A 17,538-nucleotide genomic window follows, 5' to 3' on the forward strand; every position below is an offset into this window, starting at 1 on the left:
TGAGCTTTAGTTCATTCATTTTTACTGTATATGATGAACATGATTTTGAAAAAAATCCATTCTTTTGCTTATTTGCAATGAACATTATTATACGAGTCTTCTTTTATATAAGTCAGAACACTTTATGGATTACACACCTAGGGGCGGAACTGTAGGATCTCAAAAATAACAATAATGATAATCATTGACGCTTATTTTGTGCCAAACACTGTTTTAAGTGGTTTATACATATTAACCTATATAATTTTCACAATAAACTTATAAAGGTTCTGTTATTATCTCTATTTTTCAGATGAGAAGTAGTCTGGCTCTAGAATCGATGCAACTTTGCTAAACATTGAAAATTACCTTCCAAAATGGTTACACCAATTTATACTTCTACCATCAGTATGAGCTTCTACAGCCTTGCCAACATTGTGGCCAGATTTTAAGTTATGCTCTCCTAATACGAAGAACTAAATTTTTCCTATATGGATAACCATTTTTCCTAGCACAATTTTTTGACTAGTTGACCTTATAGCACTGATTTGTAATGCTATCCCTAGCATATTCCAAGTTTCCATATACTTGTGGATTCCATTCTACTGTTTGTCTATCTCTGTAACAATACTGTCCTGTCTTAGGTATTATAGTTTCTAATACATTTTAATATCTGGTATGACAGAAATTAAATGAGCCTCTAATAAAAATAATAATGGTCTGTTGATCTTCAAAATTGTTCTTTGCTGTTTTCCACCCTTTGGTCTTTCCACATGAAGTCCAAAGTCACCTTGAAAATTTTTATGGAAAAATCCTGTACTGGATATTCTCTGATTGCTCCTTCAGAGCCACTTTCCACTCTTCTCCACCTTGCTCTATCCCCATGAGGCTGTCCTCCAGATGGACAGCATCCACTGAGGGTCCCTTCATCCTGGATTCAGCCAGTGCGAGTTGATGGCAGGAGAATGAAGATTGATCAAGGTTATTTTCTCATCTCGGCTTTCTTGCTGCAGGCCTCAGGTTAGCAGTGGCTATTCCTCTACCAGAGGCCGCTCAGGTGCGCTTCTCCTAAAGCTATAGCTACAGCACTTTCTGGTTCTGGCAGGCTGCTCCCTCCTTGCTGTCTCAGGCCCAGGGATGTTAAAGACTTCTTGCCTTAATAGCTTAGGGTGCCACCTTCCCCTATTATTTGTTTCCCCTAGCTTTGCCCAAACCTTTGCAAATAGGCCCTTCATTAACTCTCTCCAGTAAATATTGGGTTGTCGGAAAAGTCATGACACATTTTTGCAACGAAAAACACAGAAAAAATACATCATGACTTTTCTGACAACCCAATACTTTAGTGTGTACCACTGGTTTCCTGCCAGGCCTGTGACTGATTCAAAACCTATTGTGATTTTGATTAACTTCATTTAATTTCTCGATTAATTTGAGGATAATTGACAACTTTAATATATTGAGTCTTCTTATCCATGAACATGTTATATGCATTTATTTAAGTCTTCTTTCATCCCTTCAACTTACTTTTATACATTTTCTGTAAATGTTTTGTGTATCTTTTCTAAGGATTATTCCTGGATTCTTTGTGCTTTTGATTGTTATTACAGTCAGGATCTCTTCTCTAATTTGTTGTGGCTGGCATATAAGAACACCGTCCATTTCTGAATCCAGCAACCTTATTGAACTCTTATTAATGATAACAGTTTGTGGATTCTCCTGGATTTTCTATGTAGCAAATTAATCATATGCAAATAAGGTCACCTCTGTCTCTTATTCTTATACCTCTTATCTTTTATTCTCCCTGCACTGCATTGCCTAGTATTTCCATTCAGCGTTGAGCAGAGGTGGTGTTAAGTGGGTATCCTTGTTTCATTTCTCTTAGTTTTCCCTTCACCATAAATCCTAAAACTATGCCTCTCAACTTCCACTTATCTTTAAATAGTTACATTCAAATTAAAGTGTTCAGGAGTCACATTAGTAATAGCCCAAAAAGTCACGTTACTACTGTGTGCCCTGGAGAATGTGATGTAACAATCTAATATAGAAATGACAAGTCTTGACAGTCACAGTCTACACTGGACCAGCCTTCTGTGAGTGGTGAGCCTAGGCTTGCGTATACCTAATTTAAACAATAAGGTTCAACCAATTCCTGCACGAGCAACCGTCAATTCATATACTAGAATTGTGGAGATGGTCACATCAAACATCCCATGATTTACCATTTTAGCTTTTGAAACTGGGGGAAAACATGCAGAAAAGAAATAAACAGCTCTCTCTCTCTCTCTCTTTTTTTTTTAATGAATGTAATAACAGAAGAGTAATGAGGTTGGAAAACAGATGTGGACAAAGGGAAAGCACACGCTACAGTGTGGCCCACACAATCTGGAAAGGAATGATAAAAAAAAACACACAACAACTTTACAAGCTGTTTTGAGTCTTGAATTAAAAGGAGTAATCAAGCAAGGCTGACTTATAAGGGTCAGGGGGTAGCATCCTGCAGCAGAGAATAAGCAGAACCCTTTTCCTTAACTGTCCCCTGCCTAGCTACGTCTGGGAAGGATTTTCCTGTGTAGCAGCCTCTCTGAACATATTCTCAATTCAGTATCTAATAACTGCCATCTAACCCCCTTTCCCTGCGCACCCACTCCCCAGGGAGGTACTTCCCTAATGGGTTGGCCCTTTTTAGTCTGGTTTTAGTCTCTGGCTCTTTATGTTCTGACGGGGCACCTCGGTCTCTTTCTATGACTCCCAGGCAAAATGTGTCACATTAGATAAATGCGTTCGATGCTGGATTGGGAGAGCTCTCATTCTCTAAACGATTTCTTCCCACACCCTTTTCACCATATTTGCCTCCTAGAGTCAATCACAATGTGTATAATAAAAGAAGTCCAACTTGAGAGGATCTAAATCCTCAAATAGAGGTGTTTTTTTTTCTTTAACAGTAAACAGTATACATTTAGTAGAGCAATATCAAGAGGTAAATGCAGCAGATTTGTAAAAGGAAGATTAAGCCTTATCCTGTTTCCAAGGAGATTTACCCACGCAAAGATAATTCTGCTTCTATGGGCATTGTTATCCTATGGTGTTTTATGGCAGAACTGTCAGGCATGCATCAGTTTACCAAACTATGTTAGTCTGTATAAAGTGGCACTGTGAGAAAGCAGTCTGCTGCAGTTGTCTGACTTGGCCTCTGAAAGCTTTCAAACTCAACTACTGAAGCCCAGCCAGCATCTAATTTTACCCGTGAGTTCCAGGAGAGAGTAAAGCTGGTGGGAAGATTACAGAGTTCCTTGAAGCTCTGACCTATAACAGGAAGAGGGTTGTCAGCCTTCATGTCTCTCACCCTAAATCCCAAGGAAAACAACAGTGGCAGGGCGTTTTATAACACGTTCCCATTGTAAAATTGCGTATTTCAGAAACACGATGCCAGCTCCCTCATTTTCCATCGACCTCGCGTCAGGATAAACAGATGACCTTAAAATGAATATTTTTTACTGAAGCCTTTCAATTCCAATTTGTCTAATGTACGTGGGCTTCTCTGGGTTTTCTTGTAAAACGGTGGAAATCTACTGTTTTCAAATTGGCTAATGCCTCTACACATTTAACTCTGATCACCGCATTACTGTCCTGGGAATTTCTGGTAATGTTAGTGTGAACTACCACAGTCATTTCAGTTTCGGGGCATTCTGAGCTTTCTGTAAACAGAGTGGGAAAAAAAAATAGCGGTTTGAAGTTAAGTCCTGGCTTTGGCACGTAGTAACTTGGGCAAGTTGCTGAGCTTTTCCAATACTTATTTGTAAAATGGGTGAAATAATACCTACCTTAAATGGTTGTTTGGGAGAATTAATGATAATCTATTTTCAGCAAACTTGCACAATGCTTAACTCACAGAGCAGTTCAATAAATAGTAGGTATTGCCAGTCCCAAGTGATAGAAAGCAAATCCACAGTTCTATCCAGTAAAGATGCCACACAGTGACACCCCCTAAGGAAAAAGATGACCTCAGGTGCCCCTTAAAAGCACCAGGAGGATCAGCCAACAGGAGAGCAGAAGTGATAGCAAGTGTCTGGTGTCTAGGGAGATCTCCAGTATGATTGTCCTGGGCCAGTAATGGACAACTGCCCACTCTGGGGCTGATGAAAGGGGAAAAACAACAACAACAGGAGAACCAGCTCCCGTGGGTGGGAAACGTCAAGGCTTCATTAACATTCTTATGCTGACCAACTTGCTTTCTGGGGTAGCAGCTCACGGAGTAGCTGGTAACCTAAGAATGGACTACGACTTAGGCAGCCTCAGCTTCCCCAGTGTGAAACAGACGATTTGATGTTCTCAAACCTTGTGCATAGAAACTGACAATTGCTGTGCTATTAACGTCAGGGCTGGAGTGTAGGAAGAACGAAGCACAAACCACGCCGGGACACTGTCTGCAACTCTGGGTCATTATCTGGCTGAATTTCAGTATTCTCAAATTCTACGTGCCCTTTAGAAGAAGAGAGATCAACCCAGATTAGTTCTGCGCGTTCTGCTTACTACCCCCAGTCTCTTTCAAAATAAAAAAGCAAATAAAAAGTAAATCTCATACTACTGTTTACTAAGCAACTACAAAGTACCAGGTTCTACTACCAGTCTATCCCCATATACCACTCTTCTAACTACCAGAAGGAAACATTTTAGAAGGGGCTCCAATACTGGAAAGTGTCATTAGTATTCAATAGAGAATAACAAGTTTACTTCTGACATTCAAATAAGCTGTTTAGGAGAGAAGGGCAGTGTATACTTAGACCCTTGGGTTTAAGAAGGAAACTCATCTTCTAATCAGAAACAAACTAAGAATCCCCAGGAGCTCAAGGCTCACCACGACATCTGTCAGTTTAGAACAGATTAATAAAATTAAGAGGGACGGTAAAATCTTATCTATGGGGAATTACAAATACAAGTCCATATGCTGAATGGGACGGAATAGTGAGTTGTCAATATTTAGCTAGTGTTCTGTGTGTGATTCTTCCACAGAGTAACACCTGGCTTCCCAAATAAACTACAGAGGTGTATAGCAGTCCCCATTATATTTGATGAGTCTACTAAAATTATTATCAATAAATCCCCTGTTTAGAAAATTATAGCATAAGGGATAAGCATCATCTCCCTTACTTAAGCTATTTTTTTTAATTATGATCAAGGGAAAGAATCTAACATTTATTAAGTACGTATTCAGCCAGGTACTCTAAATGTGATTTCATTTAATCCGTATAATGACACCATGAAGTACATATGGTTATCTACATTTTACAGAGGTTCAGAGGGTGAAGTAACATGTCTAAGGCCAACAGCTAGTAAAGAAGTGGCAGACCCAGGATTCAAACCCAGATAAACCTGCCACTAAACTTGGTGTTCTTGTGACCAAACCATGCAGCCTCCCAGGCATCATGCTACATATTACATTGGCTATCTAGAGGCAAGAAGTCACAACCCCTTTCCACAATGAGTTTAAAGTCTGAGAAAAAGATAATTCAGATATACAAATGAAAACAATGTAAGACAAAACATGGTAAGGGCCACGTGAGGGCAGTGATTATTTAAGACACAGACATTTAGAGAAAGAGAGGCAATTTCTGATTGGAATGATCAGAAAATGTACAAGGAAGCGGGGGTATTTGACCTAAACCTTGAAAGGTAATAAGAAATTCTACAGGTGGCTAATGAGGAGGAGTATATGAAGGGACATTGATGACAAGAGGGCTTTTCAGAGGAAGGGGACAATGTGTACAAAAATATGAAGGTGGGAAGGTGGAAGGCACGCTCAAGAGATTATAAATAATTAAATGTGGCATGAGCAAAGCATCCATCTAAGAAAGAAATGGGAGGTAAGGTAGAAAAGATTAGTTTGAACCAAAGTGAAAACGGGAAGGGAGACTTCAGTTTCTTATTATTAATGGAAGGTGCTGTGCTGTGTCATTTCATTTAGACTCATGAGACTCCTTTGGGGTGAACTGCTATTCATGTTTGTATAGAAAAAACAGGCTAAGTGAAGTTCCCACATTTATTGCAGAACAGAGTCATATTGTGAATTATTTGATTGTCCCCAAATTCCAGGTTACCTTAAGCAAGAAGTTAATGAATGTGGATTTCTAGTCTTTGAAGGTGACAACACATCGCTAAGATTTTTGAGGAGAAAAACTTTGACATGATCAAAATATTTGCTATTTGGAGATACCTACAGACTTTCTTGGGCCACTGAAGTATTCCGTTGAAAGGAAGTTAACTTGGTAAAAAGTGGTTTTGAAGGAATGACTGAAGACATGGGTTGAATGCCCGAGTTCTTCTACCCTTTATTGGCATGAGTTTCTCTAAGTCTTATCAGTAAAATGGGGATAACAACATTTATCTCACAGGTTTAGGTATAAAAGGGTATTATGTGGGCGGAAATGCTCTATAAGCATAAAGCATAATGTAAAAGTGTTTTTAAATCCAAAATTCTTGATTTGGTAGAGAAAATACCTCAAGCAGAAGCTGAGTTCACCCCTAGGAATTGCTCAGAGACATACTTATATGCAGTAATAAGTCCACCCCTTACTTAGGGCTCCTGTGCCATGGGATACAAACAATCCTAAAATTTTTGGGTCCCTTTTGAGATGGTTACTTTTGGTGTGGCCCTGTGTCTTGTTCACCTGTGGATCCCACTTATCCCTCTCTGGCCCCAAGACTCAGTGGTTTTACAGGTAAGAATTGGACATCAACCATGGAAGCATACCACTCCACGGACACAAAGGCATTACACTTTTAACGCTCAACAAAAAAGAAACTACCTCTTGGCTTTAAGATGGAAGGCTTGATGACCCTATGTAATTTGGTCCAGTTCAGGGTCATTTTGAAGGCACTTTGAAACAGCACTTTCAGGTTAAAAAGGAAGCCTCGATTATATAATGAGTCATTGGCCCATTTATCCTATGATTACCAGTAGAGAGGTTGACAGTGGGTGGGAAACATTTACTTACTGTAAAAAGTAAAGGTGAAAGTCAGAAAATAAGTATGACATATTTGTGACTTGGAGTTTCAGAAAATAATCTCTCAGTTTGATTAGACTTACTTTCCAGGGGAAAGAGGATAGTGTGGCATCTCCCATCCCTAGTCTAGGAGCAAAGGTGCATAGAGTAGCTTGGAGAGAAAACCATCAAGGCCTCAAACTTCCTTCGAGTCCAACCCTATCCACTTATTATTTTATTAGGTGTTACTGAACATCTAAACAAATTGCCAGGACTTTACTACAAATAGCTCAGGGAAAAGAAAGCTGTGGTAAGGTTCTCCACATGAGCAGCTCTATCAGGAAACCTTTAATCCCAAAACCCTACACAGTCAAGTTAAAAAATGCCTATAAAAAGTCTTCCAAAGAATGAGTATTCTGATAGGAAAGCTTCACTCAATCCATACACTGCACTTAAGCCAACTACCGAGATAGAAGCACAAAGCCAAGTCTACTCTGATTTCAGGGCTCACACTAATACCACGTGTCCATCATGGTTCCAGAGAAGGATGGGAAGACTTATGGGTGCTGATGATATTCATAAGCTCCCCGCATTGGTAGTCACCTCGAGTTTCCCATGATTGTCAAACTACGAAGAAACATGGGAAAGTGGAATGTGGAAAGTATAGAAAGTGTATTCTGGAGGTGTTTTGGAGGCTGGAAGGGAAATAAACCTGGGTGCTCTCATCCAAGCTCTCTTCTTATGTTGTCAGGTGACCTTGAGATGAACAGTTACCTCTCGAGCTTTGGTTTTGGTCTTTGGAAAATTAGGAATGTGATTCGTTGGGTAGGGTATTTTTGACAAGCACCAGAGAAGGGAAAACTTTGATATTTTCATCCAACTTTGGGGTAGAGATGAGGATGGAGAATCTGTTCCAATCTCTGGTAGGCTCCAAACAGGGCAAAATCTGAAACTTCAATAAGTCATTGTGCTCCTGCTGTGACAATTATGGCTCTTTGAAAAATCTGCTTTAATGTCTTCAGAGCAAATCTAGATTAATGAAGCCAAAGACAGTCCCAAAGAGGAAGGTATTAGGAAAAAGAGAGTGGGGTGATACAATAGACTGTTTCAATGTAACCAGGCAATACCAGAACTTAAAATCTTAAAAGAGAAAAGCTAAAATGTTCTCATGGAAGGTTGGGCTAAATTTATGGTTGATTTTTCTAAGTAAATAATAGTTGATGTAGTTGTAGTATTTTGGTAAGTACTCAAGACCTTTCCAGCAACCAAATACTATCCTTATCTGCTATTGGAAGCAGTATAGTTACATTTTCTAATCTTACTAACTACTTGATCAAACATTTTAGAAAAACAGGAAACTGACTTGACACTAGGGCAAAGGAGAGAAAAAAAGCTCAAGGAAAAGATAACTGAGGCATAAACTAAGAAAGTAATTTTACTTTTTAAACCAGTGAGCCTTATATTAAGCAAGGAAATGGGCTTGTCACAGTTTTTAAAGCCACCTGAAAGTAAGTCCTCTTTTGAGTAGTATTATTATGTCAAGCCTCAAAGGACACTGCTATGGGTGAGGCAGTACAGTAGCACAGCCCAACGGGGTTAAATTTGTTCAAGGTTTTAAATAAAAAACAAACATCCACTTAACTTTTATAGGGGATTGTTCTGTAATAACACCAAACGGAGGGGCTGGCTCTCTTGACTTTTTCCTCAGGGTTGTCTGTGTGCTGACGAAGGAATAAGGTCACAACTGGGGTTTTAGATAGGGTCGCAGTGGACATGATGTTGAAGGAAGGATAAAGGATTTAGGTCTTGTGGGTATTATCCTAAGGCTCTCTCTCTTCCAGGTTCTCTTATATGTATAAATAAGACAAGCGCTCCAGTCAATTGTCGTGTTATGGTAACAAGACAGAGGCAAAAAAATCACTTTATCTTTCTGAGCCTCAGTTGTCCCACATGTAAACTGAGGAGATTGAACTATAATACATAATTACTCAAGCATCTCTAAAATCCCTTTCAATTAAAATCACAAAGTGAAGTTAGAAAAGCACCCCACTCCTCCAAACAACAACAACAACAACAACAACAACAACAACAACACTTCTAAACCTATGCTCCTCAGCTGGAATCTGATGGTAGGACTTCATGAACCACTGGCCCAGAGGTATACCTGACTCGTAATCCTGTTTATTCTGCCCTTCAAGCCTGGGTGACAAGTCTCCTAGTGACACAGCTGTTACCCCATCCCCAGGCCCAAATGCCTGAAGGTGACTGTTGATGTAGCAACTGTAGAAACAACAGTAGTAATAATAATGATAACACAAATGTTATTATTACTAAAGATAATAATAGCTAACATTATTGAGCCCTTATGAAGGGTCAGGCCCTGTAATTGTTACATATATTTCTTCAGTCAATCTAACAATACCTCCATTTTGCAGATGAAGAAACCGAGACTCAGACACAGAGCAGTTAGGCAAGTAGTGGGAGCAAACAGTATAGCAATAAATCATTGGATAGCCAAAATCCAAGAGGGGGGTGGTCCACAGGGCTCCCACACAGTACAGTAGGATGCGAAGAACAGGATAGAGCTCCTAAGACGGAAGGCGTAGCCCACTGAGGTAAAAGCCAGCAGATTTAGCAGACTGAGAACTGAGACGGAGACAGGTTCCACTATTGGCTCTGACACTACTGTTGTAGGCAGGTCAGTTTCCTATAAGACAAGGCCAGAGGATGAGATAACCTTTAAGGCCCTTTTCAGCTCTGACATTCTCCATGAGGGGCCATGTTCCATACGGACTCAGCAAATGTTTGATTCCCAGGCTTTTTTTTTTTTTTTTAGTTCTTCATTTCTATTTTAAAAAATTGCATGTTCCCGTGGCCCTGGAATGCCTGCCTCTGGCCCCTCTGGAGCCCTGGGTTATGTGAAAGCAGCCGTGCCAAGCTGGCTCATGGGCGGAGCTGAGTCTTCCTGGCTGGCTTGTGACATGTTCCTGACGTACTGTGTGGTCAAGGAGCTGGAACTGGGGGGGCTGAACAAGGGCCAAGCCTTGCACTTCAGCTTCCTGACCTGGCAGCCATTCAGAGAGACCCTGCTAAGTGCTATTTCCTAAATACACTCTCTTTTCATAACAATCTTACCACATTGCTTTCCTTTACAAGCGCTCTTAAAAAAGGGAACTGGACTCCTTCTGGTTAATCTACACAGACTACATTTGGAAACCATCAGAAACTGAACTCTAAACAAAACGTTATTAATGTGTTGTAATCTGCCCTCTATGTTGCAGATGAAAAGAAAATGTTTTATAGTTTCAGAGCATACGTTTTAATTGCCTTTTAAGAGTGCATATACTTTTAGTACGTAGTGTTATAAAACTGTAGTATCTGTTTCTTGATAACTGTTGAGTGATCTCAGCTATTTTTATTAGTTTTTTTCCTTATCCTTTTCTCCCTTTTCCTCCTAAACTGCCACCCATGCAAAGTTCCTTTAGATCAAGCTTGATATAGGGCTCACATAGTTGAGATCTTCATTATAAATAGCTCCTTAACAACCTCCACCTCACGATAAAACACTTGTTCCTGAAAATGAGTTCTATAAACAAAGATGGAGTGGGTGACTTTGTCTAATAATCTGGGATAGCTGGGAACCTAGCAGTCTAGTCTTTTCCCAGTTGCTATTGCTTTTTTATGGGGGCCAGATGACCTACAGAGATCTGATGCTCTTGCTACTTTTCTCAACTGTACAGCCTTGTCCCAAGAGGCTAACATATCAGTCATCAACCCAGAGGTTTCAAGGGCAGAGTCTTGGACACATCAGGATCCAGTCTTTTTTTCTGCAAGGAAACCCAAATTCATTTGGATCAGGCCTGAAGTTAACTGGACGAGGCCAGGTCACTTGACAAGAGTCTGCAGGGGCTGAGGCCTCCATTGTCTCACCTTCCAGTTGGCCAAACAGTGCTCAGCTCTTGGACCAGTGATATAAGACTGAATCACAGGCTCACAGGAAATGAAATGACCTTTCTGAGCTAAGGGTTTCCTGGGGCAGGGCCAGGGGATGAGAGTGTTTGGCCATCTGAATTACTGGCTAGGAGGAAATAGTAGAAGTGGGCATCAGGTCTCCTGAGTGGACCAAGCATGAAGCACTCCTGGTAACATGTGGCACCACCCCAGCAGCCACAAACGACAAAACCTTTGCGATAAACCTTTCCAGGATGGCCCGATGTCGGATCATGTTCAAAATCCAAATTCACAGACTCCTTGGACCCATAGAGATGATGTGGTTCATCACCAGTTTTTAGGCGAGGAAACTAAAGCTGAGAGGGCAGTCACTTGCTCAAGGCCTCATGGCCTAGGTGAGCTTGGAAGCCTGGTCTCTCGTTCTCCATCCTGGCTCCTCACCACCTGCTTCCATCAGAAAGGAAAGGAAGCATCACGGAAAGGAATTCCCTTTAGTTGTCCAAATATGGGAGCCTGTGCCCTTTAATTTCAGTTTCTTTTTAGAGATAGTCATCTTCCTTATCTCAAACATTAACTCAAATGTTTCTTACGACGTCTCCAGTGTTTCCCTAATGCCTTCATGACTCACTGGATATTATGGCTTGATATAGTGCAGAGCTGTGCTCGGTTACAACCTTAATTTCTAAAGTGATTTTTTTTTTTATGAAAAACAAGCCTTGCACAACAGATTGAGAATTTCTTCCAATGGCTCAGCAGGTCCTACTTTCCCAATACACCAGAGTTCACACTGTGTGAAGGAGCAGTTGCTCATAAGTTTTTACTTCTTTCCTTTAAAATTATCAAAACTTGAATTTTAAATTGGGGTTCCTTCCCTACCCTCCCTTTAATAACCTTTTGCTTTATATATATGCTGAGGAGGATACATGAACGAGGAACATTGAGGTCTTACTGCATACAATCATGAGGCCAATCTCTGTTCTGGGCCCAGGGTATGACCTTTCCTAAAATGTCCACCAAACAAACCCAAGGAAAAGACCTTCCCTAGAGAAAAGCGAGGCCATTTCACAGCCTTCTCTAGTTCTACAATGGCTGCTGTTATTCAGGACCTTGTTTTTTGATCCTCTTCAAGCCTGCCTCATTCAATGTCTGATCCTTAATCTTCGGGGCAGGTGACATTGTAATATACTAAAAAAAAAAAAAAAAAATCAGCTCAAAACAAAGCTTTAAAAAACTGGGTCATCACAATTTTTTGTGTTCCATGGGTCTGTAAACTAGAGCCAGCAAGTCTTCCTCCCTTGTGACAGATCACAGATTAACGGGTGGTAATTATAAAAAATATTGGGCAGAAAACAGCAACTTAAAATATCCTTGGAAATAACTCCTTCTACCACCATTTTACCACCACGTCTAAATAATTCTCTTCTGAGATACTGGAAACAACATGAACAAAGGATTTTCCCTTAAGACAGGTTAAGGGAAAGCTCTTCCATTCAGTAGTTTTTGCATTAATCGGTGCTCCTAAAACAAACAATTTAAAAAAAAAATAAATTTTATTGGGGAGCAATGTGTTTTTCCAGGACCCATCAGCTCCAAGTCAAGCAGCTATTTTAGTCTAGTTGTGGAGGGCACATCAGTAGCCCATGTGGGGATCAAACCAGCAACCTTGGTGTTATGAGCACTGAGCTCTAAACAACTGAGCTAACAGGCCGCCCCAAACAAGGGATTTCTTTAGCCAGGGACACAATTCTATGCTGGAATACTAGACCTAGAGAATCTGTCTCTGCTGCTGAGAACTCTCTCCTTAAGATATCAGCAATAGAGTTTTTGGGTGTGTTTCGTGACCTCTTATGCTAGCAAATAAGCCTTTGGAGGATTAAAATTAACTTTTCTCATCCTAGTTTAAGAAGTGCTCTGCTCTGGGAACATTACAAAAAAAAAGCCCCAGTCCTGAGCCAAATACCCCATCTATTAGTGTTGATAATGCTTTCAATGTTCTTATTTTAAAAATAGAAGCTTTGCAGGAGTAGTAGAGGAAATAGGGAAAAGATATACATTAATCTAAACAACTTCCTCTCTTGAAGATCAACGAAGAATGAAGTTTTATGCTACAAGTATGTGAGAGTCTACTACTACTACTTTAAACTACTCCAAGTGGTTTAAAGCATTAAAAGTGAACATACAGCTTGAAACTTCTTGACCTACAGAGCTAAAGGAGTCACTCACCTTGTCCTATGTATCCTCACATGGAAGAAACTGAATGTTCAATGAAATCCTGGTGTCACACGTGTTAGGAACCTTCAAATCAGACTGTCAGAATTGGTCATGTGCTACAAAGCTGGTCAGATAATGCCCCACCATGACACACTCCTGGAATGACCGTGAGGGACTCAGGTCACTGCTACTTCCTCCTGGTTGAGGAAGCAGGAAGTGGGTGAATCCGTATCCTGTGGCTTTTGCCCTCTGTCCTCTGTGGGCCCAAGCTCTGTGGGAATTCATGCCAGGCTGGGGCTTAGACACTCCATTGCCATTATATTTATGAGTTGTTTTCTCTGAAAAGTCCTGGGGTATAGGCTGTAACCAGTGAAGGGAGTAGTCCTTTGGATTTCCATTTGTTTTTTATTTTTTAAGTATTATCAGCCATAACTAGGAAATCTATTCCTTTACATTTGGACAAGGAACACAGAGAGAAATTGTATTAAATCATCCATTCCAACTCAAAGGCAAAAACAAGCCTTTAAAAGTGCTTCAATTTTTAGACTCAGATAGAGTACCATCCATGATAGGTACAAAGAGGTGGGATCAGAAAGGTTCCTTTGGCTGCCTTGATGGGGAAAGGATTCAAGAAGTGCTCAGGAAGGCAGAAAGCTCTCCAACAGAAGCTAGTTCAAAAGAGATTTCCAAGTCAACATCCAAACCAAAGAGATGTGGAAAAATTCAGAAAAGCATCCTAACAAAACATCCCAACAAAGTACCCTAACTCCTTTCTGTAAACCCACAACTGGTAGGAGCAAAGTTCCAATGTGACAGCCTTTTAAAGCAGCAAGTTGCAACCACAAGTGTGGTTGCTCTTCCAACGTTATTTTCTTGGAGAAAATTAAATGGGTGGGTAGGGAAGCAAAACCCAAGAGGACTGTAGTTTACAAGTCCTGAGGCCTGGGAGGTAAGATGCGTGGAACCTAGGAGTGGGGGCCTCGTGGCAGAGAGAACAAATCTAACCTTATTGCATAAGGTGGCTAAGATCGCTGACTGCTCATCAGGCAGAGTATACTGCTCTATATTTGCAAAACTACTCAATAAAATTTTACTGGCAAGGCAAAAGGAGAAACATCTGCTCTAGTCAAGAGCAGCTGTGGTCAGCAATAAGGCAGCTGGCACAAGGTCAAGGCTGTTCTTGCTGGTAGGTGGTATTGTGGTCACCAGTAATTACTTTGGAGAATTTCATGGAGTCAAGGATAACTAAATGGACAAAGAACATTTTATTTTACTTTCTATCTTTAGCCCAGGAGCAAAAATCGTGACATGCTGTACAGAATTCAGAAGTCCAATGCAGGCCATATTTTTTCACAGCAGAACTTTATACCTCAAAGACTGGAAACCCTCAAATGAAAGTATTTCAAACAGTATGTTCTTGACGAGTGACCTCTCCACTCATTATTTCTGACTGAACAGTTCCTGTAGATTGCATTAGTCTTTAAGTGTTTCCTTCTGAAAGATATGTAATAGAATACCATAACAAAAATGTGAAAATTATATTTAGCAAATCAATAAATGTTTCAAGTTTTTAAAAACCTCATCTTTATCAAATTTGCACAATAGCTCCAAAGTTAAATAACTGTACATCGAATGGGAATTTGGAGTGTAAATAAATATCTGCTCAGTGCATGCCATTGTAATAATTTTTCACAGAATGATGAATGTCAGAAAGTAGCAGTTAAATTAATATCCAGTGTACTTAAAAAATTAAACACTTGGGAAATAACCTTTTGAGCCACTGGAAAATGACAAAGTCTAAGATATTTCAATCAAGTTAATTTCGATACCAAAGCAATGCATTTTTCCCCACTAGAAACTATATGGAAAAACAAATTAACCAAAATGGGGCTCCAAATGATGGGATAACATCAGCCCCAAAGAGAACTTCATGATTGCTTGTCAATTAGGTTATTCTACTCACACTCAAAGGCAAAACTAGCCATATTCATTTTAAATCATGTCAAGGCTGAATGTTTGATACTATATTAAAACGAAAGCACGACTTGCATTTTTAAAAAGAGAAAAAAATTCTCTTATCAACCAAGATAGATGACCTGCAACAACAGGTATAATTCAGGTAAACAATGCTCCAATGAGGCCATGCCAGCTGAGCCATATCCAAAACGTTATTAGATACGCTATCCCAATACATAAGTCCGCCCTCTGACCACTGGGGCTCTTAGAACATCCTTTGATAGTTTTGGAAGTAAAGGGAGAGACCCAAGGACCAATTTCAATCTCTTTCAAACCTATTTCTTACTCAACCATCTCTAGAATGCTTCCTTAGACAGACCACGTTGGGGCGGGGTGGGGTGGGGGGCGTATTATAGGTAAAGGGCTCTCCCAGGACCGAAAAGAATCCTTGGTCAATATGTGAGGCAGGCCAAATCGGGGTGTTAAAAGGCTAGTATTTTAAGTGTCAGCCCTCTCAATCACTGTGGGACCTTGGGAAGATCACTTGAACCCTCAGAGCTTCATTTTTGTTCACATGTCAAAGAAGGAGGCCTTCTGGTTTTAACAGTACACTGAGTCCACAACGGCTAGGTCTCTAGACCCTAAAGAGCTGCCCCATCAGCTCCGCAGCCCTCATGACTTTGCACGAGGCAGTGAGAGGTACCTAACAATCTCCTGTTGTGTTTTCCTTCAATCAGACCTTCACCACCATTAAAAAGAAGTACGAAATTTAGGTGTTCCCTTTAGGAGCTGCTTTTTATGATGGCCCAACATGTGGTTGTTAACGATAAAGCCTACCATCTGAAACCACCAATAGTAGGCAGAGAAGTACTTGTGTAACTTTGATTTGCACGTATAAAATTTTCTATCAGATTATTTGGAAACAACTTTTTCACTTTTCAGCTTTATAGAGATCAATGATATTTGCTTGAATACTGCCTAAAATTGCCACCTGTTAAACAGCATTTAGAAAGATGAACAGTGAAATCACAAACTACCATGCAATTATATAGCCAAATCTTAAAAAACTTTGCTCCTTCCCTGTAGATCCCATTTTGTAAAATGTAAATGAAGTCCGTGAGCATTAGGCAATTTTAACACTAAAGTAAAAGAATCTTCTGTATTCTACCTATTATTACTCTTTTACGGAACACATTTTTGCTATAACTTCTAGTCACCTTGTTGCCAAACCCATGCCTTTTTCATGTTGTTTCCATAGACTGAACGGACTTTCCTTAATTTTTTTTTAACCAATTGGAAACCTATTTCTTTGTCTTTTAAAGACAACGGCTTCTAAAGAATTGACAAAATCAACCCTGGTATAGCCAATGATAGAATAGTATGCACATCATTATATGAGATTATAAATGAAGTTCTCAAGAATCTGTTGGGAAGAAATTGGGGTTAGTTTGTAGTAGTTAGAGAACTGTGATCAACACTATTCCTTCTAGCTCAAAAAAAAGTGAGACAAACCTCTCTGCAGAAAGCAGGTAGAAGAGAAGATATGAATGTGAATTTTTCCTTACTTTCCTGAATTCCAGGCTCTTTGCATCTCACGAGATTGTAACTATAGGTTCTAGCACAGCTCTTTGCAATAACTGCATTCAGGGATGTCCTAATTGGAGGAAGGGTCTACCCATAACAGGCTAGTCAGTGAACAACTTCTTATCATGTCAAAAGCATCAAATAAAGAGAGGAGGGCTGGGGTCTGGGCCTAGCAACGGTACCCAAATACAGATTGGGTTCAAAATGATGTGAAAGTTACTAAAACACCACTATAAATATATTTATGTGTTTTATTTATTTATTTATTTATTTATTTATCTATCTATTTATTTATTTATTTTTTAGCTGAGCCATCCTGCCACCTGTTGGCAGCTCAGTGGCAGCTCAGCTTGGGCCGGGACTTGAACTGCTGTTGCTCAGAGCTCGCACTCTTAATCAACTGAGCCACTTGGCCAGCCCTATTTATGTGTTTTATGAGACAGTGATTTGTGAAAGGGCTAACTAGGCCATATCTAAGGGTCTCTTTGAGGTCTAATTCTGATACTTATATTGTCTTCCTCATGTTCTTTGCTTCTTTCTCTTGGATAGCAAGAGCCATTCTGGTTCAGGATGTGCTTATTAATAAAAAACAATTCCCCCTTTAATTAAAACACACACACACCCTGAATCTTATTCCATTATCATGAAGGCACTTAGGTTTCTTGGAAAAATTAAGCATTTATTCAACAAACATTTTTTAACCACCTACTCTACTCGTATGTGTTAAATGCTGCTAGTAGGGAGAGAAAGTACAATTTTCAGACTGGTTTTACCTATGAACTATTATTTTATTCGGCTTATTTAGTTTCTCTTCTCTTCCATCATTAGCATAAACAGACAGATACGTTGGTGTGTGCGTGTGTGTGTGTGTGTGTGT

The 17,538-nt window shown here is 39.9% G+C and overlaps 1 protein-coding gene across 11 annotated transcripts in view; it reads right to left on the reverse strand.

Annotated features, from left to right (window-relative positions):
• BCAS3 (BCAS3 microtubule associated cell migration factor) overlaps positions 1 to 17,538 on the reverse strand; it is a 574,404-nt gene that overhangs the window by 104,600 nt on the left and 452,266 nt on the right. Inside the window, exon 25 of one of the 11 annotated variants that reach the window (XM_019636671.1) lies at positions 14,599 to 14,615. The exons of the other annotated variants lie outside the window; for them this stretch is intronic. Within the exon in view, the coding sequence (XP_019492216.1) occupies positions 14,614 to 14,615 (2 nt within the window). The 3' untranslated portion in view covers positions 14,599 to 14,613. Of the gene's footprint in view, positions 1 to 14,598; positions 14,616 to 17,538 lie in introns of those variants that run through there. 11 annotated transcript variants of the gene reach the window in all.

The sequence above is a fragment of the Hipposideros armiger genome, unplaced genomic scaffold, assembly GCF_001890085.2.
Source record: "Hipposideros armiger isolate ML-2016 unplaced genomic scaffold, ASM189008v1 scaffold_29, whole genome shotgun sequence".
NCBI lineage: Eukaryota > Metazoa > Chordata > Mammalia > Chiroptera > Hipposideridae > Hipposideros > Hipposideros armiger.